The following is a 27,039-nucleotide window of genomic DNA, read 5'->3' as shown; positions in this document are numbered from 1 at the left end:
TCTCTTTTCCCTATCCTTTCCTTCTTTCGCTTCTATCATGTCTTCACCACAACCGCCCACTGCTTCTACCTCCGGCGCCCGTCAAGGCCAAACTTCAAACCCACCGGCCACTACTTCTCTATCGGCAGCGGCCTAGTGCCCCACCTCAGTAGCCCCTGTAGACCCTCTAATTGACAAAGAACCGGGCTACTTTGAGGATTTGGAGTGGCCGGTCGGTCGCTGCTCCACTCTTTCCGACGTCGATTACCAGCACGCCCGCTGGTTGCTAGGCACGACCGCGATGACTCTACACCCAGGCAACCGACTGGTCAGCGACCCCCTGAAAGGCGGGTATGTGGGGATTCACTACCAGTCGGTCTGTTGCAGATTATGGGTACTGGTTTTTCCTTTCCTCTCCCTTCTCCTCCGGTACTATGGCATTGTGCCCGGCCAACTAGTGCCCAACTCCTATCGTCTTCTGGTCTTCTTCCTGACCTACTGCTACCGCTTTTAGGTACCGGCCTCCTTACCCCTCTTCCACTAGCTATTCAGTTTGATGGCGGTCTGTTCGGTCGCTGCGATACATGTACAGATTTGTTCCCGGGATGGTCGCAAATTCTTGGACAAACTGGAGTCCTCTTACAAATGCTGAAATGAGGAGTTCCTTTTCATCCGCTCAATCGACTCCCAACCTGCCTTCAACTTCCCGACTGCCTAGCAGTCATCGTATTATCGCCTCGAGAAGATGCCACCCTGCCCAGATGATCTGGCTAATACAGTTAAGCGGATCACCGAGGGTGAGCTCATCTCCGCCAGGCGCTGGTCACGACTAGGGCCCATGCAGAAGGTTGGCATTTTTCCAGACGGCGCAACTAACACTGGTTTGCTTATGAATCCTAACTGACTGCATGGACATAGGAATTATGTGCTGACCTTCCGAGTTTTGTTTGCCTGGCACAACGATATCGATTCATCCTTAGAGGAGTCAGAAGAGGACGAACATGGATACGAGGGGACTCTGGTCGCGCGTCACCAAACTTAGCTCTGACGACGTCGCTCCATCCGAGGGATCTTTCGAGGAACCCATGGCTATCCGCCGAGCGTTGATTCGTGCCTCTGGTCGTGCCCCCCTGACTGCTGCTGATAAGGGCAAGGGCGTGGCCAGCTCGGCCGACTCCACCCCACCGCAAGCTGTCTGCAGCTTGGCTCCACTGGTCATCGGTGGCTCGCCGACTGTCGTAGCCCAGTCCGTCGTAGATACTAGGCGGAGGAGGTCAGCCTCGCCGGTCGGGAATCAAACAGTCGGGGGAAACCCACGTCGAAGCGCCAGCTGCCAAGAGGATATTGGTCGACCCTGGGGCCCAATGATTACGAGGTCATCCATAAGGGCAAATACCCTGTGGACGAGTGGCTAGAGAATGTCATTTTCCCTAAGGACCTCGGGTCTGTCGAAGGGGGCGATGCCGACTTGCTGCTCGATGGGGTCGCCTTCCACACCTACCAGGTAGCCTGTTACTCTTTAAACATACTGCTCTCCCTTTTCTATACTTAGTATTTTCTGATATCTGGTGTGCCAACTCGCCCTCCGTCGCCGCCAAAGGGTTATGCTAACTTAGCTAAAGGACCTCCACGTCATCCGGGATAACCACGCCAAGCAGGTGGATGTGCTCAACCTGAAATTTTGGAGGCGGAGCAAAAGAGAAATGAGCAGCTAGTGGTCGAGCTTCATAATGCTCGGGAGGTGGCTCTGACCACTTACAGGCTGTCGCTCGAATTCCAGAGGGAGGTGGTGGAACATTCCCGGGCCAATGCTGAAGGGATTGTCCTGGAATGGCTAGCTACATGATAAGTGCCAAAAGTGTTCATTTTTAGAAGCACATTCAAGCTATATTTGTGCATATTTAAGCTTGCATTGAGTGGGAAATGAGACAAATGGGTGTGATTTGCCAAAGATGTTATATGTCGAGTATGGAGAAGCACATTGTGATGTTTTGCAGGGATTTAGGGCCAACATAGAAGAAGATACAAAGGAAAAATCAAGGTGGCCCTACAGAGGCATGTCACGATCGTGACCAACTCGTGGCCAAGGAACAGAAAGTACCACGAGGGGTCCACAATCGTGACCGTGGGTCGTGGCCAGAGAACAAAAAGTGTCATGACAGGATCCACAATCGTGACCCGTTCGTGGATAGAAAATAAGAAGTTCCACGAGGCTGATCCACGCTCGTGGCTTGAGGCATCTGAGCATAAGTGATCTGGTCACGAGCGGTCTACGATCGTGATCGGCTCGTGACCAGGCGCGAGGAAATGCTTAAAAGGGGGATTTTTCTTGTCATTAGATAGCTAGACATTTTCCTTAACTTGTATCTTGTTCTTGTAGATTCCCTATAGATTTTAGCACTTCAATTGTAGAGAGGTAGAGCTCAAGACTCGAATTCTTGGAGTAATTCCTTCATCAATTGTGGATTGAACTTCGATTTTGGATTGCAATTGGTACCACTTTACTTATTTGCTTCTCAATTTCTCTTGATTTTGTTTTCATTTTCCAATTGATTGCAAATTGAGGTTGATTTCAATTCCACATGATGATGTGTGGCTAGATCTTTAGGAAATGGCATGGATTGGCTTGATATTATGCATTCTAGTTTTGATTGACAATTTAATGAGTTGTTGTGTAATGCTTGACCTAGAATACTTGTGTTGTGAATGGCAGACGGGTTGCTTCCTCTGTCGTCGCCGGGGAGCTCTTGGCGAGGAGCTTTATCTTGATCCTTTCTTCATTGATGTCCATAATGAGTAGGGAGTATGAGAGAGTAGAACAAGCATGAGAGTGTGGTTCTATGTAATCTTGCTCATTTGCTTTCCCCGTCCTTCGATCCGAGAGGGCAAGGCTCGGGAAGAGGCGTAGCCAAGGTGTTTGGTGAAATTCCTCCCTCAAGTTAGTCACGCATTACATAACTAGGCCTGTGCAAGATCCGATCCACCCGACATTTCCGACCGATCCGAGAACTGGAGAACAGCTACCCGACTTGATCCGAATCCGAAGGACTAAAACTAACCCGATCAATGTATGCTTGCCGGTTTATTTAATTCGGATAGGGGAGGCTATTTTTATCCCCGACCCGTCTGAAAACCCGAAAATATATAGGGTTAGGGTTTTTGTATTGTTTCATACGACGTCATTTTACCTGTATATAAATATATATGATAAACTATTGCTTCTCTTATTCTCATTTGAGCGCAGTCGCAGAGCTTCAAGACTTCAACTCTTTGCTCTCTTCATCGTTCCGACCTTCTCCCATTTCTCTCATTATCTGAGTTTTCTTCTCTTCTCTCTTTACTCTTATCCGATTCTCTGAGTTCTGATTGATCAGCAGCGACCGGATGGTGTTTGATTCCAAAAATGTGTGTTGTCAGACTTGAGATTAGATTGCTACTGATCTTCATACCGCACAAGTAGTTGCATCCCAGCTTGATATTCCATTTGAAGGAGCACAGTGCATGGTATGGTATGGTGAGCGTGAGCGGTGGCTGGAAATTATCAATTTATCATCATCTATAATTATGTGTTGTACCTACTCTCTCTCACGCACACACACAAATACACGCCCTTGTGCAATTCTAAACTTGTGAAGTGAACTTTGATTCACTGATTCTGTGATTTCTTTCATTTCTGATTTTCTGTGTATATTTTATATTTTGTAACTTGATTATATGGCTAACGGCTTTATAACTTGTAATTTGCATTTTGGAAGATGTATATTTTAATTATTTTGTATTATATTTTCCAATTTTCAATTCTTTTTTCAAACCGAATATAATTCGAAATCCGAGAATATCCGTCTGCATCCAAACTTTAAGAAATCTGACGGTTATAATGCTTGTAGTGATCGGTTCAGATGCAAAAATATAAAACTGAAATCCGATCGGATTGGCGGTTATGAAATACGATCCGTCCGAACCCGTCAGATGCACAAGCCTATACATAACCTCTTGTCTACCTTAGGCCATAGAGTGAATAAGATCAAATGTTTTCCATCCAATTCCTCTTTTCCTTTAATTGTTCACCTACTTCTTAGCTTTGCTGTACCTTAATGCTTTGTATACTTGCAATAATGCCTTTGCACATAGCACTACTTGCCAATACATTTCTTGTGTGAGCATTAAACCTCTCCAAGTTGCCATCTGGTGAGAACGACACTCGGGAATCTTTATTCCCGAAACTTACCATCCATCCATACGCAAATCACACAAAACAACTTCATCACTACAGTAGTCGGCCAGGCTTATCTAGCGGATGCGGGTACCGATGACTATCAGCTCGGGATGGCGGACATCCAAAAGGAGATCTATGCCATCCTGCGGAGGAGATACAACGACTTCAGTCCTCACCGCTATGGACTCCCGACTGCCTTGACGGGCTATACTACGGACCCAGCTACCCCCGCACATGACTAGGGGTCAGTCGACCTGAACTATCAGGCGACTAGACAAGTAGGTGGTGGTCAGCAAATTTCGTTTGATGCGGAGCACTTAGGCCTAACCGCCAACCCCAATGCTCTGGCTGGAGCTAACGAACCGGCGCTTCTTGATTTAGACGGGGAGGATGAGAGCGAGCTAGCCGATCAACTGCTGAGGTGCATGCCTCTCAACCCCAACTGCTGCTGCTCCCGCTGATGCCTTCTCTAGACAAACGGAGGAGGCCACTAACCCATCAGGCAATTAGAGTAGCAATTTAGGAATCACTTCCCATTTACTTCTCTTATATGTAACCTGACTACCCGCTGCGGGCTCTTTTTGAAATGAAACCTTCTTTTGTCTTCCTCCGTTTACTTGTTTTCGTGAATTTTGTTAAGTCCTCGTGTGTAACGTTGACTGCCTACCGGCCCTCCAAGAGACTCCAAAACAACCAAGTCCCTCAGTGGGCAAGGCTGACTGCTTGCGAGCCCCCGAGAGACAAAACGAACTCCAAAACAGCCAAGTCTCTCAGTGGGCGAGGCTGGCTGCCTGCGAGCCCCCGAGAGACAACACGAACTCCAAAAACAGCCAAGTCCCTCAATGGGCGAGGCTGACTGCCTGCGAGCCCTCGAGTGATAAAACGAACTCCAAAAACAGCCAAGTCCTCAGTGGGCGATACTGACTGCCTACGAGCCCCCGAGAGACAAAACGAACTCCAAAAACAGCCAAGTCCTGCAGTGGGCGAGGCTGACGGCCTGCGAGCCCCCGACAGACAAAACAAACTCCAAAAATAGCAAAGGCTCTCAGTGGGCGAGATTAACTGCCTGCGAGCCCCCGAGAGACAAAACGAACTCCATAACAACCAAGTCCCTTAATGGGCGAGGCTAACTGCCTGAGAGCCCCGAAGAGACAAAATGAACTCCAAAAATAGCCAAGTCCCGCAGTGGGCGAGGTTGACTCCTTGTGAGCCTTTGAGAGACAACACGAACTCCAAAAACAGCCAAGTCCCTCAGTAGGCGAGGCTGACTGCCTGTGAGCCCCTGAGAGACAAAACGAACTTCAAAAACATCTAAGTCCCTCAGTGGGCGAGGCTGACTGCTTGCGAGCCCCCGAGAGACAAAACGAACTCCAAAACAACCCAAGTCTCCCAGTGGGCGAGGTGACTGTCTACGAGCCGGCGAGAGATAAAACAAACTTCAAAGCAGCCAAGCCCCTCAGTGACTTGCTTGCGGCATGACCGCACATCCAAACTTCATGCTTGAGAAGGCCGCCTTAAAAGGCGCGGCCAACCATCCTCCATAGGAGGGGTGATATTCTCCAAACTTGCTAGCGGCGTGACCGCACGCCTAAACTTCATGCCTGAGAAGGCTGCTTAGAAAGGCGCGGTCAGCCATCCTCGCTGGGAGGGATGACATTCTTCAAAATTGTTCGCAGCATGAACGCACACCCAAACTTCATGCCTGAAAAGGTGCAGTCAGCCATTCTCGCTGGGAGGGCTGACATTCTCCAAACTTGCTCATAGCGTGACCGCACACCCAAAATTCATGCCTGAGAAGGCCGCCTGAAAAGGAGTGGTCAGCCATCCTCGCAGTGCAACAATGGTCTTCCAAATGATTGTTTGTATAATTGGCCATCCACTATCTCGTAGGACCGGGTCGTCCTACGCACACGGTCGGCGTCTTCTTTCTTGTCAGGCAGCTCAGACTCCTGCTTATACCTTATGATATCTACGATCCAAAACCACTCGGGCTGGGTTTTGTGATCTGGATGGGGGGTAGGCATCCGAGTGATTGCGCAGACCAACAACACCTCGATACTCGGCCTTTCCACAATTTCTGTCCGGTAAGCCATCGAGAGATGATCAGGCACTCCTCCCAACGCTAGTTTGGATAGGATATCAGCCTCCGCATTCTCCGCCAGGGGAATGTGGACAATTTCATAGGCGGCCAGCTTGTCTAGCAGTCCCTCTGCTACGCCCTTATATAATTTCAACCTTTCCTCATTTGTTTCGCACTCGGCCTTCAGTTGACTGACCACCAAGAGAGAATCTTGATTATTACTCGGGTAGCTTTGAGCATTTGGACTAGACGAAGCCTGTCGATGACCGCCTCGTTGTTCGAGGTCTGAAACTGGTATTGTAATGCATAATACAAGTGGAACCCTTCAGGAGTTGTGATCATCACGCCACCTCCGCAGTGCCGGCTGCTGGCGGCTCCATCAGTATGTATCTCCCACCACTCGGCCTCGCCAGACATGTCGTCTGGCTGGGGGTCGTTAGCCTGCACGAAACATTCCACTATGAAGTCAGCTAGGGCCTGAGCCTTTATGGATGGCCGCGGTGCATACTCGATTCCATACTTAGTGAACTCCATCGCCCATTTAAGCAATCATCTAGATGAGGAGGGGCTACGCAACACCTCGGCTAACGACAAGTCGGTCAACACCTTGACCTAATGAGCTTGGAAAGAGGGGACCAACTTCCGAACCGTGGTGACCAAAGCAAAGGCAACCTTTTCCAAAGGAGAGTAGCTGATTTCAGCACCTTTCAACGTCCGCTCTACGGAGTACACGGGCAGTTGCAGCTTGTCTTCCTCGTGCACTAGCACTTATTCGACTTCCTTCTTGGAGGCGGCTAGATACAAGAACAACACCTCACTCTCCTTTAGTTTAGATAACAAGGGAGGAGTCAAGATATACTTTTTTAGATCCTCGAAGGTAGCCTTGCATTTCCCAGTCCACTGGAATCCTTCCTGTTTCTTCATAACTTCGAAGAAGGGAAACGCGTGGTCGGCGGACTTAAATAGGAAGCGACTGAGGGCGGTCATCCGTCCGATTAAATGCTGCATCTCCTTGAGATTACTAGGGGGCTGCATGTTCAGGATGGCTTGTACTTTTTCTGGGTTGCACTCGATTCCCCGTCTGATTACCATATAACCCAAAAACTTCCCTCCCCTGACTGCGAACATACAGTTCTTAGGGTTCAGTCTCAGGTTATAATTTCTCATGATCTCGGAGCATTCAGCGAGATCCCTCCCGTGACTATCCTCCTCTTTACTTTTTACCAGCATGTCATCAATATAGGCGGCCATAGACTTGCCAATCAAACTCTTGAATAGCCGAGCCACCATCTGGGTGTACGTGGCTCCGACATTCTTGAGACCAAAGGGCATCACCCTATAGCAGTATACCCCGTCGGGGGTAATGGAAACATTCTTTTCCTCATCAGCCTCATGCATGAATATTTGATGGTAACCGCAGAAGGCATCCATGAAACTGAGTAGCGCGCACCCGCCTGTGTCATCGACCAGCTAATCAATTCTGAGTAGGGGGAAAGGATCCTTAGGGCACACCTTGCTGAGGTCGGTGTAATCTATGCACATCCTCCACGTCGGCAGCTTAGGCACCAACACTACGTTGGCCAGCCAGCCGGGGTACTTTACTTCCCGGATATGCCCTGCGGCTGACAAGGTGTCCACTTCCTTTTTCACAAAGTCTCTCTAGTCATTTGACAGATATCTCCGCTTCTGCGCGACAGGCTTGAAACTAGGATAGACAGCCAGTCGGTGGGTGATGATTGATTGGTAAACCCAAGGCATGTCCTCCGGTCCCCAAGCGAAGATCTCCTTGTAACTTTTTAGCAAATAAAAAAATTATTTTAAAATCAATCTAAACTCATATTCTTAATTATAAAATTCATAAATATTTACAAATTTGCCTAAATACGCAATAATCTCAGATACGGAATATTTCTTTATCTATTACTGAGTAATTAAGTAATATAAATGTTTTTTTTTTAATGAGAAATACTCCGTAGCGACAAACAGCAAAATCTACGGTCCATAAATTCCTGGCATTTTCCTTTTCTTTACTCAAAAAGAAAACTGAAAAAGTTGAGGAGAATCCCAACGTTTTTAGTCATAGAATACCTCCTAAACTCAGAAAGTCATAGAGAGAGAGATAGTGTGTGTGTGAAGAGAGAGAAACGACATGGAGAAGGAGAGAGAGCAACTGGTGTACTTGGCTAGGCTAGCGGAGCAAGCTGAAAGATATGATGGTATTCAATTTCGATATTATATTTTCTCCCACTCCTTGATTTATTTCACTTCAATTTTCTTATTTTTATGCTTTTTTTCCTGTGTTTTGCACAGTTTTGTTTTTAGATTCTTGTGCTTCTGGTTTGGGTGTTGTTAAAGTTGTAAAACTTGTTGTTTTCTGTTTTCTGTTACTGTGGATTTCTATAATTTTGCTGATTTGAGGTTGATTTCTATCCTTAAAATTGCAATTTCTCTTTGACTGTAAGCCATTGTGAAATTTCTTGTAGTTAAGTCATGTTCTTGATGAGCTTTGTGGACTGTGGTGGTTAGAATACTTTTACATAGAGTATCATTAGTCACTACTAAATACTAATATCACTATAGTGATAAATGATTCAACAAAAGTTGATTTTCCCAACGTTCTGTTTCAACAGATTGCTTAATATTGCTTCTTGTGTAATATGGAAATGTCAAATATCAGGTGATTTAAGGTATGATTTCGGAATTAGGATTCGAGAGTGAAATGTCCTTAGTAAAAACCCCACTTTATAAAGATGATTCTTGTTAGGATCAAGTGCTCAGTCTTAAGTGCACCGTTTTAGCTCTTGTGACCTAGCTCTGATACCACTTGTTAAAATCAAACACTATAGGAAGGTGCAACTTTATTTCCTTATAGACGGCCATCACATTTTTGAGAGGCAGCGTGTTGGACTTGGCCTTTTACTGGCCTCCGCCCAACAATTCTTTCAATTTGACAAATGCTGAGTGGAGTTTCACTTATTAGTTGCAGCATGATTACTTTGCGATATGTCATTTTTACTTGAAATTTCGTTATAGATATTACTCTTCCTTGCTCCTTATCCAGAGATGGTTGAATCCATGAAGAACGTTGCAAAGCTGAATGTAGAACTGACTGTTGAGGAGAGGAACTTGGTATCTGTTGGGTATAAGAATGTTATTGGGGCAAGGCGGGCTTCATGGCGAATATTATCTTCTATTGAACAGAAGGAGGATAGTAAGGGACATGAGCAGAATGTGAAGAGGATCAAGAGTTACCGTCAGAGGGTTGAAGATGAGCTTACAAAGATATGCACCGATATTTTATCGGTGATCGATGAACACCTTATTCCATCTTCTTCAACTGGAGAATCTACTGTTTTCTACTACAAGATGTGAGTTTCTTTCCCTCCTTTCTCTTCATAACTGTTACTACTAGTTTGGAGCAACAAAAAAAAGTGTTACTACTAGTACTATTTTTGTGTACATGTTTCTTTAGTTTTTGAAGTTTTATCTTTACTCTTTTCTTATATGTGGTGTGTGTGTTGAGCATATAATATATAAATATAAATGTGCAATCCAACTATCAGCTTAGGCTTTTAGTTGAGATGAAGCACATGCTTTAATTTGGTATCAGAGCCAACCCCATGCCAAAGGTCGTCAAGAGTAATCGGCTCGCAATGTGAGGGGCGTGTTGAGCATATAATATATAAACTATCAGCTTAAACTTTTAGTTGAGATGGAGCACATGTTTTGTGTGGCGGGAGATTTATTTATGCCCAGTGGGCCGAATCTATTGATACATACAGCTGAGTTGTAAAGTGCCTAACTGATGTTGCACTCTCCAACTTTCACAGGAAGGGAGATTATTATCGTTACTTGGCAGAGTTCAAAGCAGGTGATGATCGTAAAGGTGCAGCAGATCAGTCACTCAAGGCTTATGAGGTTTTATTCAATCTTATCTTTAGTTATTCCAATTTGCTTACAATTTATTGCTGTGTATTTATTTACAAACTGAACCGTTGTAATGTATAACTGTTCTTACATTTAGGAATGGTCCTTAAATTTATCGATATTTGCAGGCTGCTACTGCCACTGCAAGCACAGATCTTCCCCCAACTCATCCAATCAGACTTGGACTTGCATTGAACTTTTCTGTTTTCTACTATGAGATTTTGAACTCACCTGAGAGGTTTGACAGAGATTCTTGCGTTTCTTAGAATTTTAGAGTTTCTTTTTTATGATTAAGTGGATTCTAGCTGTTACCCTACCTCTGTAAATCCAGTTATCACGCGGAACGAAAAATGCATTGGCTTTTTAAGTAAAAATTGAAATACATAGGCCTTGTTTGGTAAATGGCTGTTAGTTGATTGGGTTAGAGGGTATGACTAGTTGATAACATTAGTTGATTGTAGAAAGGTGTTTAGTAAATTAGCTGTTAGCTGATAGGTGTTTGGTATATTTTCTTTTCTGAAAAAGCTAATTGAAAAAGTTGCTTTGGGTCAAATAAGCCAAAATTGGCTGATAGGATAACTATTTTACCAAACAGGGCCATAGTGTAAAGAACTTCAGCAATGGGTCATATCTTGTTTACATTCAGAACGAAGACCTCCTTGAAGAATACCTTCAGCTTGTGAGTTTCTTAAATCTTTTGTTTGTTTATCTTAATCACTAAGAGATGTTATCTACGGTGTGCAGGGCATGCCACCTGGCCAAACAAGCTTTCGATGAAGCTATTGCAGAACTTGATAGCCTGAATGAAGACTCCTACAAAGATAGTACCCTTATCATGCAGCTTCTTCGGGATAATCTCACATTGTGGACATCCGATCTTCCTGAGGAGGGAGGTCTGTGATGCGATTGATTTTTGTCTGAACTATTTAAATAGAATTGTTTATGTTAACAAATAACCATCCAGTTTGACTGAGTTCAGATGCTATTATCCTGTAATTCAATAGCTTAAACCCGGGACATGATAAATGAAAAACTAGCTCCCTTTTCTTCAATTAATTTCCATATACTTGTTGGATCCCATCACATTAGGGTCAGCTAGTCCGACAAAGTTATTTCAATAAGAGGGCTTTAACCATTTGTTTTGTTTTGCAGGTGAGCAATCGAAGGCTGACGAGCCTCAAGGAGAGGTATGATTTCTGAAGACTTATTGTTACCATTTGCTTTCCATATATTTTGAAATTGTCATTATGAAAGAGGGTTTTTTTTTTTTTTTTTTTTTTTTTACCCCTTTCGTCCCATTTTATATATCTAATTCAGTTACCTACTTGACTCAAGTTTATAATTCTACTTTTTTTGTAATATTTAGTTTAGTATTAGTGCATAAAACATACATATATTTAGAAATCACATGAAGAATACTATTAAACACAAAAAGGCAAACTTTAAAAGTATAAGAAAGTAAGCCAAGAATGAAGAATTAGTAAAATTGAGATTTGTTACTCTTATAATCTAGGCAAATTATACTGCGGTCCAAAATGCATTGTGGTACACAACTACAGTTTCGCTGGACAATATACGCTCAAATATGTGAAATTGTTATTCAGTTTCATTTCAACACAACTACTGTTTCATTTGATAATAGAGATAGTGTCAGTTTAGATACACTATAGTGTCTGTCGTTGTGGACGCGGGACCGTGTCCACATATAATTGCTGTATAATCTAAGATTGGACCATATGCACATGGGCTAAACCATACTAAAAAATTAAATCCAATAAATTAGCTAGTGTAACCAATGACCTTATAAACCCATAAGTTTTCATATATTTCCAATGTGGGACTTTAGGAGTTACCTTCAAGTAAAGATGAAACTCAGCCTGTGACATGATACACTAAAAACTTATTTGTTTGGATTTTGCAGAGCTAGTTGAAGTGTTTTAGATGAAAGGATTCTTTGGTCTGGTGATGCCAACTTGAACTTGTGGAAATAGTTTTCACATTAGTACAGGGATCGATGACCGTTGTGTTGTATTTTATCTGTCTACTCGGTGTTTCTATTCCATGAATCATTCCTACTCCTCCGCTTCCTAAATGATGTGTGTTTGTTAATGTTATCCGTACTGCATTGCATTTTAAAACATCATCGAGTTTGTGTGTTTTGCGGCTTCATTTCTGTTATTGGATTTTCAAACCATTGAGTTTGTTTACAGATAGATAGAAGGAAGGGGTGTAGAGTGAATTTAGGGTGTGTTTGGAAGCCCAGAAAATAATTTCCATTCCGGGTTTCTAGTTTTTGGCAAGGGGGAAAATACTGAAGTCAATGGAAATTGATTTCTGGTCAAAGTAAAATAAAGTCAATTTTTTGGAAAATGACTTTGCCCTTTTATTGGGGGAAGTCATTTTTCATCTTACATGCTCCATCTTCGGATGAACCCATATCAGTGGTTTCCGTTGAGAAGATTGGTTCTTGACGGAAACTAAATAATCTGGTTTTCATCAGAAACAAGTTTTATGCTCTATCTTTTGACGAACCCATATCAATGGTTTCTGTTGAGAAGATTGGTTCTTGACGGAAACTAAATAATCTGATTTTCATCGGAAACCAGTTTTTTGGTTTCCGTTGGAAACTAGATCTGGTTTTTGGCTTCTATTTTTTTTTTTTTTAATGAATCCATTTACCATTGTTCTTTTTTAAATTTTTTTTATATAAATAACACTGATTTTTTTTTTATGAAATCAATGTTTAATTATATAATTCTGCTCATTATTTTGGAAAATGAATCAAAATACATCAAGACAGTTTTTTGAAATGCAACTAAACACTAGAAAAGAAAATGTTTTTTGAAAAATAAATCATTTTTCAGAAGTCATTTTCTTGATTTTTAAACACACCCATTTAAGGGCAATTGTGTTACAAGTTACCAGAAAAAGAAAGAAAAGGTTGAAGTTTTTGTCATGGTCATATAAATGAATCTAGGACAAGAGATGAATATGTTATGTAATGTAGTCTAGGTAGTGGTGATGTTTTTGTTGGTAGTCTCCAAGAGGAAGGCTTTCAAGTGCTTGTGAAACTCCTTAGATTTCTCATAGATGAAGGCATGGCCTGTGTTCTTGATCACCACTAATTGAGCACTTTCTCCCAGATGCCTGGAATTCAAAATAAAAATTACATTCTTATTGTGGACTTTGATCTAAAAAATGACATTCAGATTATGAGTCTACAGTTAATATATTACGGAGTATATGTTTGCAGTTAAAAAATTATGTGTCTTAATAAATTAAAATGCACATAATATATTAACTACATGCGCATAATATGTAGAAATTGAAGCCACTTTAATCAATTGTTATACGTGCACTAGGACACACAATGCATTCTTCCCAAATATTAAATAAAATCATTCTTCGCAAATATTAAATAAAATCATTATTGTGTGAACCGTGGTCTACGGTCTAAAAACATACAAAGTACATTATTTTGACTCATATAATACATTACTCTAGTACATAAAGTAATTATTATAACTCATAAAATACATTATCTTACACCAGAAATTTTATTATTTTAACTCATAAAATTCATTATTTTATTTTAAAATATTCATTATTTTAACACACACACAAAAAATAATTTATTTGTTAACATCATAATAGCATTGTTATCGACACAGTTGTCTGGACCACGGTCAATGCAATAATTTTCCTATTAAATAGGTTTCTGAAAAGTGATTAAAATAATGGACTGCTCTAACCATTTTTTCAAATTCTAACCTCTAGCAAACTTGGGTGATAAGCACTATAGTCGGTGAATTGAATTGTATTAATTTATTAATATATGACAATTTTGAATTCTAATTTTCAAAAAGTTTTTATATAAAAAAAATGTGAATTTTCATATATAATGACTTGTTTGGCAATTAGTAGTCAGTGAATTGAATTGTGTTAACTATTAGTTGGTTGTATGTATCTATTGATAATATTAATTGCTAACAGAAAATGTTTAATAAAATTAGTTGTGAATTAATAACATTTACAAATAGAAAGAGAGAGAGAGTACTATGCATATATATTTTATTATAAAATATATATTAATTATATAAAAATTAAATTTAATAAATAATACTCTTTAATAAATAAATTTTATAAGAACAATCATAATAATAATAAATATCAATTAAAGATCATTTAATATATATATATATATATATATATATATATATATATATATATATATATAACCTTATTTCCACATTATTTTTCATCAAATAAACAACTTAAACATTTGAGTTAAAATGAAAAGAAAAAAAAAAAGTGGGAAGGGATATCGCAGATTGGAAAGAAAGTGTGGGCAATGAAGGGATTTCATATGATATACGGACTATGGATTATATAAAAGGCAATTTTACCCTCAATAAATTTTGGCTTGGTTGATTACTATTAGCTATTTGACTTGGTTCAACAGTCAATATGAGTGTTTGGTTAATTAGCGTAACAATTTATTGATTCAAAATGTTAAAATTTAAAAAACTGATCAAAGCAACTTTTTTCCAAATGTTAAAATTTAAAAAATTGATCAAAACAACTTTTTCAATAAGCTTTCTGAGAAAATAAATTAGACCCTTAAAGGTCATTTCGCATGTAATTAACTATTAACTAACAACAAATTTACTAAACATCTTTCTACAACCAACTAATACTATCAAGTAATCAAATCCGTTAACCCAATTCGATAACAGCTATTTGCTAAACACTTCCAAATTGAAACTCTGTGTTCATGTAACTTTTTAAAGACTTTGACTTTTAGTTTAAAGAATTTATCCCTTTGCTAAACCCTGTTTTAACTTAATTGTTTTATCAAAAGCCTAAATAGTTAAAATACAGCACTTATACTAGGGATCCGAGTCCACCTTGCAAAGTGGATCTGACCTGAGTCTAAAATACCAAATTTACATACTGAATTTTCACAATTTGAATTGTAAACATTTAATATGTAAATTGTGAACATTCAGTATGTAAATTGTATATTTTTGGATCGGTCCACTTTACAAGGTGGACTTGAGTCCACAGAATAATTTGCCGTTAAAATGAAAAGTGACTCTCCTATGAGACAGGTCGAGTCAAGATGAAAATGCAATACTAATCAAGAATAAAATATTTTTTTAATGCTACTGACTCTATTACATGTTTGATACTTATAAAATGTTTGATACTTGTAAGAAAAATTGTAATACTTTTAAGAAAAAAACTCTAATACTTTTAAATCAAAATGTAAAAATTTTACATTTTTCTTTAAAGTAATAAACACTTTATATTCCTGATTAGTACTACATTTTCTAGTATAAATATTACATTTTCATCTTGATCCGACCTATCTTATAGACAATGATCATTGTAAAACTATCTCACACAAATTTTTGCCTAAAATGATGAAACCCCCCTCCCCCAAAAAAAAAGGTGAAAAAGCAATGTATGTTGGCATGGCAAGAGAATGCATTGAAATCACCAATTAATGAATAATAAATATGATTATATGAAGAACAGCAAGAAATTAAAGACGTCCATCCGTCGGTCCAACTAACCCAGATCCAGAAAGGAACCTTTTCAATCTGTGAGCAAGTTGTATTGGAAATATCTTGTCCTGATCTCCCCATAATATCAGAGTTGGCTGCACCCAACCCCACAAATGTGGAAACTTTTTAATTATTATTTCACTCAAACCCACAAAATTATAAATATAATATAATATAATACTAAGTTAAAAGGAATATATATATATATATATATATATATATATATATATATATATAACCAACCTGAGTGATCTTTGGAAGCTCACACAGCTTCCTGTTAGTAGCAATTGCACGAAGCAACTCTTTCTTCTCCTCTACATATTCTGTGAACATTTCCTGCATACCCACCCACCCATAGCTTATCAGTGTCCGTAACATCAAAGAGTAAAATTAAGAGAGTAAGAATTCGATGCACATATAGTAAAACTCATAATAATAAGAAGTATTAAATTAATCATTAGTACTTCAATATTTATTGGTCATGTAAATTAGCCCACCCTCTTACATTGGTCTAATACATTTTAGTAACCCAACCCCTAGGCCCACACCTTCGACCGACAAAATATTTAGAAGGATGTAAATCACGATAACTCAGTGGCTTAGCAGACAAGACTAAATGCACACGGCATAATCCCCGCACTGTCGCTGCCTAGTTTCGAAAATCTTGGTCTCTTACCCTAAAGGCCTAAATACTGCTTACTGAAGCAATGAGCTAAGTCTATGTGTACTTAAATTGCATATATACTAGTACAGTGAAATCATGTACACTATGTTGTTTTGGTTATTTATTAATTTTTGTAGAAATTGAAGTTGCACAATTAGTATATCATGCATTAGTGATCCCACTCAATGAACATGAAGTTAAAAAGCAAGAAGATATAGACATGGCCTCTAAATATTACCTATTTGCATTATCCCTTTTTTTGAAATAATTCACATCTATATAAAATGAAAATTAAATTTAACAATTTACTTATCATAGATCTCTTAACATACTATCATTTGTTTTTATTTATAAAAACATAAACATATTATAAATGTTAAAAGATTGTAATTTTTAAAGATAAGATCCAAATCTAAATTTACTATATTGAAAAGGAATGCAACCAACCAATCAACCATTAATTTATATCTTGAATATAGTACCAAAAATGAAAAACACAATATTAAATAGAAATTGTCCCAAAAAGGGGAAAAAAAATGACACTGATGTAAATTTAGTTTGTGAATTACAAATTTAGTCACGTGATCTGTAGTATGGACCAAAATGATAGAAATGTTGTTCTAGAATTTTAGAACGAAAGGTACAGAAAAATTGAATGGTGCACGTCAAATCCACGCTGACAGATAAATATATTTTATTTTATTAAAAGTAATAATAATGTGTTGGATTTGATCCAAATGGCATCACGAACAAACTTTGTCTCACATTGGTGTATGAATGCTCACTTTTGATTCGTACAATGATGAAATCTTTTTATTATAAAGAGAAAACAAGCTACCTACTTTATCCACCTTCCCAAAATTTTACAAGATTTACAAATTTTTTTTTTTTTTTTTTATCCTAACTATAGGTGAGGTCTCGAGGCTTTTAAAATCGTATTATACTCAAACTAATTTTCATTTGTATTGAGTTGGTCTAATTGAAAAGTAAAGTATTAACAATATTAATATTTTATACGAGATAAAATTTTGAACTCTCAATATTTGAGTGTACAGTCATTCACGCTAACCAAACTAATTAACTTTTCATTAATTATACCGGTTGTCCTTAAATTCACTAAAACTACACTTTATATTCATTTATTTAAACATTTGCAATAACTATTAAGGATATTATTTCCTCCATCCCATTTCAATTCAATTCTTTTATAATATTTAATTAAGCATTAACATATAAAATTTATATGTTTAAGAAATTATATTAAATGTATTATTAAACACAACAAACTAAATTTAAAATAATATTTTTCTTTAAAAAAATTTAAAATAATAAGAAAATAAAAAAATAGTCAATTTAATTAATGAATAGTAAATCAAACAACATGAAACAATACTAAAATTTCGTCATTTTGATTATCGAATAATTTAATAGATGAAATTTTAAACAATTTAAAGATTAAATTAATTAATTTGGATCACGATTAATAATAACTGTGAATGATCAATTTAAAAATTTATGACTAAACATAACAAAATTGATTCAAAAAATGAAACATAACAAAATTACTATATTCAGAGCAACTTATATAAGGTTAACTTATTTGCCTATTTAGAAACAGGACAGCATAGGAAGGACTTACGTCTATGAAGTCGGTGAGCAAACAAGACGGCAACACTTTGGCCGGCGGTTTAACGAAGGTGTATCGCATAAGCTCCCTCATCTTCTCCGCCGTCTGCGGCAGCAGAATGTCGGCCGCCTCATCCACAGTGGCCACCGGAAACAGCCCCTCCTTCAGGTCCTTGTCCTCCAAACACACCCCGGCGCAGCATATCACCACTTTCTCCACGCTGTCTCCGAACTGGGCTGCCAGGCTGTAGGCCACGAACCCGCCGTAGCTCAGCCCGGCGACGCTTATTTTCCCGGCCACCGAGTTCGCCTCCAGCGCGCGTTTCACGCACTGCGCCTGGAACGCGTCGGACCTCTCGGGTCGGGTCGAGTAGGACTCCCCGAAGAACACCAGGTCCGGCACGTATATGTTGAAGTGCGGCGACAGGATCCGGACCGTGTCCCCCCACTGCCACATCGAGTTCGCTCCGAACCCGTGGAGGAGCACCAGGTCGGGTCGGGTCGACCTCCGCGTCTTCGGCACCCAGCAGTGCATGACGGTGCCGTCGCCGAGGTCCGTGACGGTGGATCGGAGCCCCGACCCACTGAAAGTGGACCTCAGGCACCGGTTCTTCGAAGCTGTTAAGCTGAAGCACTTAACCATCACTGAAATTCTTAGATTTTCTCACACACACACGTTTTAGTGTGTGAGAGAGAGAGACTGTGTGTGTGTGTGAGAGAGAGAGAGAGCTCAGAATCACAGAAGCATATAGCGTTAAAGCTAAGAGGAGAGTGGAGTGGGGGAGTGGAATGAAAATATAGAAGAAGTTAGAGGGTAAATAAGTCATTTAAAGGTTTAAGAGTTAGGAAAGTGCGTGAAACCAGAATTCCAGAAACATTGGTCCATTTCCTGGTTGGAGCTTTTCTGGTCTGGGCGGAAATATTGTTTACCAAACAACGCTTTTGTTCTTGTACTAGTCAAATATAATATTGCATTGCTCAATTTTAAAAATATTAAAAATTAATACAAATAAAATAATTAATACATTATAAGGAAATAAAAAAATATAAAATCGTAAATGTATATAAAAAAAGTAATTACCTATACAAGGTATTTTATTTAATGACGTTGATAACTTAGAAGAAAAATGAAAATTTAGAAAGAATTTGTAAGTATATAACAAAGTAAATACAATGTACAAGATAACAATACAATAGATTGCATTATTGTGGGTTTCGAAGAGGGGGCTATTGATTGAAAGGGCAAAAATTGAGAGTGGGCAAAAATAGACAATTTTTAAAACTTGTGCAATTTTAAGAAAAACTTTATTAGGACTTGTGTTTGTGGTCAAAAACGCAAATTCTATGAGAACGGTATTATAGGAGAGAAATAAGAATCAATCTCAGCTTTACATCTATAAAAATTTGATGAATATGATCAAATTTAAAAAACAAAAAACATGGTGACATTTTTGTAATTATCATTAACTTCACTATGCAAACTTGACACATAAATATGAAATTTTTAACAACTAAATATGTAAACCTAGTTGACGGTAAATATGTTACCGGAAATATATTATAAAGTAACGAATAAGAAAGTGACAATAGTTGTATTGCCTTAGTTTCAGTATGGAAAGTACAGTGTGTCCTTGTCTAGTGAGGAGAGCCCCATTTATACTTAGAGTCTTAACGGTAACAACATGGGACATAAATGGGGAGCCTAGCCTTTAATTCTCTCTCATCAATGGGGGCTTCAATGCTGGTTTCAATGACAGTAAGGTGACACCTGTTGGGATTCCTAACCGTTGGAGTTCTGCCCGTTGGGTTCCCAAACGATGCTGAGTCAGATGCCCATTTATGATCCGGGTCGGGTGCCAGCCCTATTATCCTGTCACCAGTCCCCCCCTACTCCTGATGTGTTTGAGTTGACTTGGGAGTAAAGCTGAATCTATTTTGATCTTGTGTAGGATCCTCTTGATTTAGGATATTTTATTTGATCTTGTGTAGAATTCTGCTTGATTTAGGATATTTGGTTTTGTTTTCCAAATCCCTAACTTGTCTTCCAAATTCCTGATTTGTGCTTTCCCAATCCTTTCCTGCTTCACTTAACTTTTTTATCTCAAGCTCCTCTCCAATATAAACCCCTGTCTCTCTGAGCAGTTTGAGAGCACTTCTTCAACAACTTTCTGCCACAGCTCTGTAAGTCTCCGCTGTCCTTATTATTTTGCAATTTATTTTACAATGTATTTATGTATATATGAGTATACGTCTGTATTTAATATATATGAATTTTTTTTTTTTGAATCGGCCTGTGGCCGAGGTGTCGCCTCGACCAGGGGGCCGAGGCGTGTGCTTCGGCCTTGGCTGAGGCACGGCCTCGACCAAGAGGCCGAGGCGTGTGCCTCGGCCTTGGCTGAGGCGCGGCCTCAGCCATTTTTTTTTTTTTGGAGCCATTTTTTTTTTGACACGCTCTTTTCCTGACAGGCAGTTTTTGTACCCAAGTCTTGCGAGCTTATCTGTAACCGAGGTGAGATTAGTGTCTTTTGCTTCATAATGGATGTCACTCCCTTGATTGATGTTGGAGAACTTGATTTTGATGAGGAATACCTTCTTGATGATTCCCCTCTTTTTGAAAATTTTCCCCCTCTTCCGTTTGTTGCCGACTCGCCTACACCTAAGCCCCAAATGAAAAAGAAGAAAAAACGCAAGGCCTCCTATTCTGTTCTTGATAAGTCCCTTGTCTTGTCCATACAGCCTCAATTAGGGGAACGAGATTGGGATGATATTAGAGGTCTCCTTAGTCCTGACTCTCCCTCCTGACCCTCGGGGTAATATCACCGACCCACCCCTGGATAAGTATTTTGGGGTCCACCTTCTGTCGCTACAGGTTGGGCTGCGGTTTCCCCTCCATAGGTTTGTGGTAGATTTTATGAACCACTATGAGATAGCCCCCGGCCAGCTTGTTCCCAATAGTCACCAGGTAATTGCGGGCTTTCTTGCTATATGTAAGGACAAAGGGATAGAACCCACGCTAGATCTTTTCCAGGCTCTTTTCATAGTTGGTAGGGCTTCTCAGGAGGGTAAGGGATTCGTCATGATTTCGAGCAGGCCGCATTTCAAACTCTTTGAGGACCGTCCTACTTATAACAAGGATTGGAAACCCAAATATGTCTTTGTCACCCTTGTGGGTTGTCCGTTTCCCTTTCGTGTTACGTGGGGATCCCATTTACGTTGCCCTCCTACTCTTGACATGAGTCCCTCCCTCCGCCGAGATGTAGATGATTTACTGGGGGATGGTCTTTTATCGATCGTTGATTATACTACCGAGTGGAAGCTCGCGGGCTTAGGCTTCGTGAGGGCTCATCCGGCTGTTTTTTCACCCACGGGTACTCTTCAGTTACCACTCAGTATTTATTCGTCAACCACTAACTCTAACTTGTCTTCTTTTTATTGCAGGTACCATGTCTTCATCTTCGAGAACTAGCCGATACTTGTCGCGACCGGATCCCCCCTCTAAGAAGAGCAAGGTGGAGAAAGGAAAGAAGAGTCAAGCCGAGGCCACGGAGGTGATGCCGCCTCCGCCAGCACGCACGCCGACCCCATCCAAGGTCGTTGAGCGTACGCCTACCCCAACCAAGGTCGCCGAGAGGGTGCGTACGCCTACTCCAGCCAAGGTTGCCGAGGGGGTGACGCAGCCTCCACCGACTCGCACACCCACGGCCGTTACCTTTTCCCCTCAACCCCCCGAGGTGCAAGGAGATACTTCCAATGAGTCTGGCTCGCGTGTTCGGACCAACTTGATCCGACTGGGCATGGACGTGTCACCCGGAGCGTCGTTGATAAATAAGAGCCTTGATGCGGTTGAGTATGCTGCTCGTATCGCTCCTCCTGCGGACTTGGAACACCTTGTCGCCATGGATGTCAACATGCTGCAAGAGCGTTATCTCAGACACATTTTTGAGGTTAGCGTTTTCATACTTAATGTTCCCTCTCTGTCCTGGCGTGTGTCTTACTCTGTTTGTTACTCTCAGGCCCTGCTAGAGGGACAGATTATTCATGCCCAGCGACGGCGGGTGACGGACTCGCTCATTGAGGATGTTAAAATTAGGGACGCGGACAACAAGAGCCTCAAGGACCTGCTATCGATCTGGGAAGGGGCCTTGAGCAAGATGGAAGGCGAGCTCGGGGCGTTAAGGAAGGAACACCAAGCGCTGTTGGCTCGGGCGGAGGCTATAAGCAAGATGGAGGGCGAGCTTGAGGCCCTGATGAAAGAACACGGAGCGGCTAAACTTGCCATCATGAAGGAGCGGGAGGACCACGTGAGGACCCGTGCTGGCCATGCCGACGCCCTTGGCCGGGCTGTGGAGGTCTACAAGAGTTCCGCCGAGTTTAGGGAGGACGCGATGCACTATATGTGCACTCCTGAGGCTATCCGAGAATTCCTCAAGACTGGGACTGGTCAAGAGGCGGTTGAGGCTGAGGCACGGGTGGCTTTTAACATTGGGCGGTACACGAAGCAACAGGAGATCTTTTCAGTGCTGAGGGAGAAGGTTCCAAATTTTGACCCCGTGTCCCTTAGCTTGCCTGTGATAGAGAAGAATCCGGATCCTGATGCTGAGAATGAATCCACTGATGATGTTACGGACGCTCGTGAGGATTCTTTGGTGGACGAGTTTCACGGCATCGACACTAGCAACGTCTCCAATGTTCCACTGGATCAGATTATGATTGAGGAGCTCTCGGATCATGAGTAGTTCGTAGTCTTGAGATTTTCCCTTGCTTTCTAGCTATGTCTTTGAACAATTTGCTTTTTGTGTTTGAACAACTTGCTACTATTTTTAGAATATTCGAAATAAACTAGTTACTTCGGAATAAACATGTTGTTATAATTTTTTTTTTTTTTTTGCTTGCCGAGACGGACTCGGCGTTGGTCGAGGCGTGCCTCGGCCAAATTGTCGGCCGACCTTTGGCCGAGGCATATATATATATATATATATATATATATATATATATATATATATATATATATATATATATATATATATATATATTTTTTTTTTTTTTTTTTTTTTTTTTTTTTTTACAACACGGGCGGACCATGAGAACGAGATATTATTTCAGAAAATTTCGTAAAAGATGATAACGAATTCGTTTTAGTAAATAACATGGACGGACCATGAAAGTAAGATATTATTTCCAAGAATTTTAGCGTGTAGAGCGGACGGACCGCGATTGCCAAGTACTATTTCCAATGATTGCTACTACAGGATTTTTAAGGAAAGTACTTGATCAAATGTTCCGAGTTCCATACCCGATCGATCATTCTTCCCCCTGCGAACTTGTATGTTCCTGGGCGAACGACTTCCTCCACGGCGTAAGGCCCCTCCCACTTCTTTGCGAATTTTCCCCCTTCAAGGGGTTGGCTGGCTTCCCTTCTTCGCAACACAAGGTCGCCGACCTGGAAGTACCGGGGTCGGACTTTTGCGTCGTGGTAGGACTTTAGCTGACGACCGTAGTTCTCCATCTTGCAGAATGCTGCTTCTCTTTTTTCATCCAAAAAGTTCAGATCCACCCTTTGGTGGAGTTCATTTTGTTTTGACTCGAACTCCTCCACCCTTCTACTAGGTATGATTACTTCCACCGGGGCCCGAGCTTCGAATCCATAGGCGAGTGCGAACGGGGTTTCCCCGGTGGCCCTTCTTGGTGTCGTGCGATAGGCCCAGAGGATGCCGTCGAGTTCCTCCACCCAGGCTCCGCCAGCCACTTCTAGCTTTTTCTTGAGGCCGTCGAGGATGGTTCTATTCGCATTCTCCACTTGCCCATTTGCCTGAGGATAAGATACCGCCACCCGGCTATGCTTAACGCCCCATCCTGCTAAGAATTCTGAAAATTCTCGTGCCTCGAACTGGCGGCCATTGTCTGTGATTACCTGGAGAGGGATACCGAAACGATACAGGATGTTTTTCTCGACAAACCTTTTGCACCTTGCTGCGGTGATGCTCGCCAGGGGCTCGGCCTCCACCCATTTCGTGAAATAGTCGATGGCCACAATGATGTACTTCCTGCTTCCAGTCCCCGTGGGAAGGGCCCCTACCAGGTTAATTCCCCATTTCAAAAAAGGAATCGCGATGCTTACCGGAGTGTAGTTCGTCGCAGGTCGACCCGGCAGTGCTTGGAATTCTTGGCACTTGGGACATCGCTTTGTATACTCGGCGCAGTCCCTCAGCATTTTGGGCCAAAAATACCCTTGTAACATGATGCGGTGTGCGATGGTGTACGCCCCTTGGTGTTCGGAGCATACCCCCTCGTGGACTTCTTTTATCACCAACTTCGCTTTATCTGGATATAGACACCTCAGTAACGTGCCGTTGTAGGAGCGTTTGTACAGTTTATCGCCCGAGACAACGTAGCTGGGTGCCCGTAACTTCGTTACCTTTGCGTCTGCCTCGTCTTGTGGTAGGGTGCCATCTGCCTTGTATCGTTTGATATGATCAATCCAACATGGCTCCCTAGTCTGCACAGGGAAGACCCACGAAACGTCGATACTTGAAGTCTCGAGGTCTTCCAGTCGAGCGATCTTCCTAATGTGGCTGGGGACTCCGATACTTAGCTTTGAGAGCATGTCGGCGTCGGCGTTCTGCTTTTTCGGTACCTGGTGTATCTCGTATCCCTCAAACTCGCGCAGGGTTCTCAACACCGCGTCTCTGTATTTCTGCATGCTTCCTTCGTTGGCTTCATACTCCCCAGACACCTGGCTGACTACCAGCTTGGAATCGCATCGAATTCGGACCTTCTCAGCTCGTAGTCCCGCCGCCAATCGCAGTCCATTGAGGAGGGCCTCGTACTCGGCCTCATTGTTAGATAATTTGAAGTGGAATCGGATGGCATAGTAGGCGCGGAACCCCTTCGGAGTGACGAGCACTACGCCACCGCCGCAACCTTTGCTGTTCGAAGAGTCGTTTGTGAACAAGGTCCACCACCCTCCATCTTCAGTTTCTACCTGGTCCGTCACTTCCCGAGCTGTGCACTCCACTATAAAGTCTGCAAGAGCTTGGCCTTTGATGGTGGGCCTTGGTTTGAAATCTATGTCAAACTGACTGAGGTGCATGGCCCACCGTGCCATCCTGGCGGAGCTGTTAGTATTCCAGAGGAAGCTCCCCAACGGCTGGTGTGAGAGTACTTGGATGGGGTGAGCTTGGAAGTAGTGAGCCAACCTTTTTGATGAAGTGACTATGGCAAATACTGTCTTCTCCAACACACTGTATCGAAGCTCTGCGTCGTGTAGGGTTTTGCTTACGTAGTAGATGGGACGCTGAGTCCCTCCTTCTTCTTTGACCAACACGGAGCTGATCGCACCCTGTGACACGCCCAAGTACAAAATTAGGGCTTCACCTGCCTCTGGCTTATTGCAAGCAGGGGCGGGGACAACAAGTATTTTTTTCAACTCCTCGAAGGCCTTTTGACAATCTGGCGTCCACTCGAACCCTTTACTCTTTTTCAAGATTTGGAAGAAGGGGAGGGAACGTTCAGCCGATTTAGATAGAAAACGGCCTAAGGCCGCCAGACGCCCGTTGAGCCTCTGGACTTCCTTTATGGACCGCGGAGGCTCCATGTCAAGGATAGTTCTTACTTTTTCTGGATTCGGCTCAATGTCATTCCTAGTGACCATGAAGCCCAAAAATTTGCCCCCATCAACGGCGAAGGTGCATTTTTTTGGGTTCAAGCGCAAATTAAATTTCTTCATAATGGAAAATACCTCGCTGAGATCCTCGGCATGAGAGGTGGCCTTGCGACTTTTGACGATCATGTCGTCCACGTATGCTTCCATATTTCGTCCCAGTATTGTCTTGAACAGCTTTGCCACCATGCGAGTGTATGTGGCCCCGGCATTCTTCAATCCGAACGGCATGACCAAGTAGCAGAATATCCCCTCGGGAGTGGTGAAGGCGGTCTTCTCGGCGTCCTCCTCGTGCATGGATATCTGATGGTACCCACGGAAGGCGTCCATGAAGCTCATGAGTTCACACCCTGCCGTCTCATCCACCAATTGATCTATATTGGGTAGTGGAAAACGGTCCATAGGGCATGCCCTATTGAGGTCCGTGTAGTTTACGCACATCTTCCACGTTGATCCTTTGGGAGCCAAGACTACGTTGCTCAGCCACTGTGGGTAGTAAATCTCCTTGATGTGCCCTACGTTGAGTAATGCGGTCACCTCCTTTTTCACGAACTCTCTTCGTTCTGCCGACATATACCTTTTTCGCTGATGCACTGGTTTTCCGCTGGGGTCGACTGCGAGCTTGTGGGTTATGATCCTTCGATCTATGCCTGGCATGTCCTCTGGCCCCCATGCGAACACCGTGTGGGAGCGGCGGATTACATCCACTATCTGGGCCCTTAGCTCTGGGCTTAAGCCTGTGCCGATCTTCACCACTCGGTCTGGTCTGGAGGGATCCAGAACTATATCTTCCGTCTCTGACACGGGCTCGGCGCGAGGCCAGGCCTCTTCTTCTTTGAAAATTTTCTCCGCGATCGTGTGGACCTGTAGGTCCTTACTACCAATCTTCTTGCATGCCTTCACGTAGCAACTGCGGGCTGCCCGTCGGTCACCTCTGACGACTCCTATTCCATTTGGAGTGGGGAACTTCATACACAAGTGTTCCACTGATACTATGGCCTTGGGGTCCTCCAGTGTTGGCCTCCCGAGTATGATGTTGTGCGCACACGTGAGTCTTACCACGATGAACTCCATGTCCAGCTTGCGAATGTTGGGGCTCGTGCCTATTTCCACGGGCAGGGTCACCGACCCTTCTGTTTCCACCGAATCCCCAGTAAACCCAGAGAGTGGAGTTCGTACCTCTTTGAGCTGGCCTCTAGGTAGCCCTAACTTGGTTAAAGCGTCGTAGTACATCACATTAAACGAGCTTCCCGTGTCAACCAAGATGCGATGTACGACCGTATCGTTGATATCCATCTTGATCACAAGTGCGTTGCG

General features: G+C 42.0%; 2 protein-coding genes across 5 annotated transcripts; one reads left to right on the top strand and one right to left on the bottom strand.

Moving 5' to 3' along the window:
• The first annotated feature begins 8,310 nt into the window (after positions 1-8,310).
• Positions 8,311-12,371, top strand: LOC109184777 (14-3-3 protein 7). The gene is made up of 7 exons (XM_019334817.1): positions 8,311-8,491; positions 9,337-9,643; positions 10,106-10,193; positions 10,331-10,440; positions 10,947-11,095; positions 11,355-11,389; positions 12,124-12,371. The coding sequence occupies exons 1-7, from the start codon at positions 8,425-8,427 to the stop codon at positions 12,127-12,129; spliced, it is 762 nt and encodes a 253-aa protein (XP_019190362.1). The 5' UTR covers positions 8,311-8,424; the 3' UTR covers positions 12,130-12,371.
• A 694-nt stretch (positions 12,372-13,065) lies between these two features.
• LOC109184776 (lipase 1-like) lies at positions 13,066-18,961 on the bottom strand. Of its 4 annotated transcripts, none has more exons than XM_019334813.1 (4): positions 18,076-18,958; positions 16,016-16,108; positions 15,782-15,867; positions 13,066-13,349 (listed from the first exon to the last, which is right to left on the bottom strand). In XM_019334813.1, exons 1-4 carry the CDS (start codon positions 18,703-18,705, stop codon positions 13,211-13,213), a joined length of 948 nt encoding a protein of 315 aa, XP_019190358.1. In that variant the 5' UTR covers positions 18,706-18,958; the 3' UTR covers positions 13,066-13,210. The 4 variants fall into 4 exon arrangements, with proteins under 4 accessions (XP_019190358.1, XP_019190359.1, XP_019190361.1 ...); XM_019334814.1 differs by having other exon boundaries at positions 13,104-13,349; positions 15,800-15,867; positions 18,076-18,961; XM_019334815.1 differs by having other exon boundaries at positions 13,216-13,349; positions 15,765-15,867; positions 18,076-18,960.
• Positions 18,962-27,039: the final 8,078 nt, after the last annotated feature.

Source organism: Ipomoea nil, unplaced genomic scaffold (assembly GCF_001879475.1).
Source record: "Ipomoea nil cultivar Tokyo-kokei standard unplaced genomic scaffold, Asagao_1.1 scaffold1286, whole genome shotgun sequence".
Taxonomy (NCBI): Eukaryota; Viridiplantae; Streptophyta; class Magnoliopsida; order Solanales; family Convolvulaceae; genus Ipomoea; species Ipomoea nil.
Note: the sequence above shows the minus strand (reverse complement) of the source record. Positions and strands in the feature narration are given on the sequence as shown.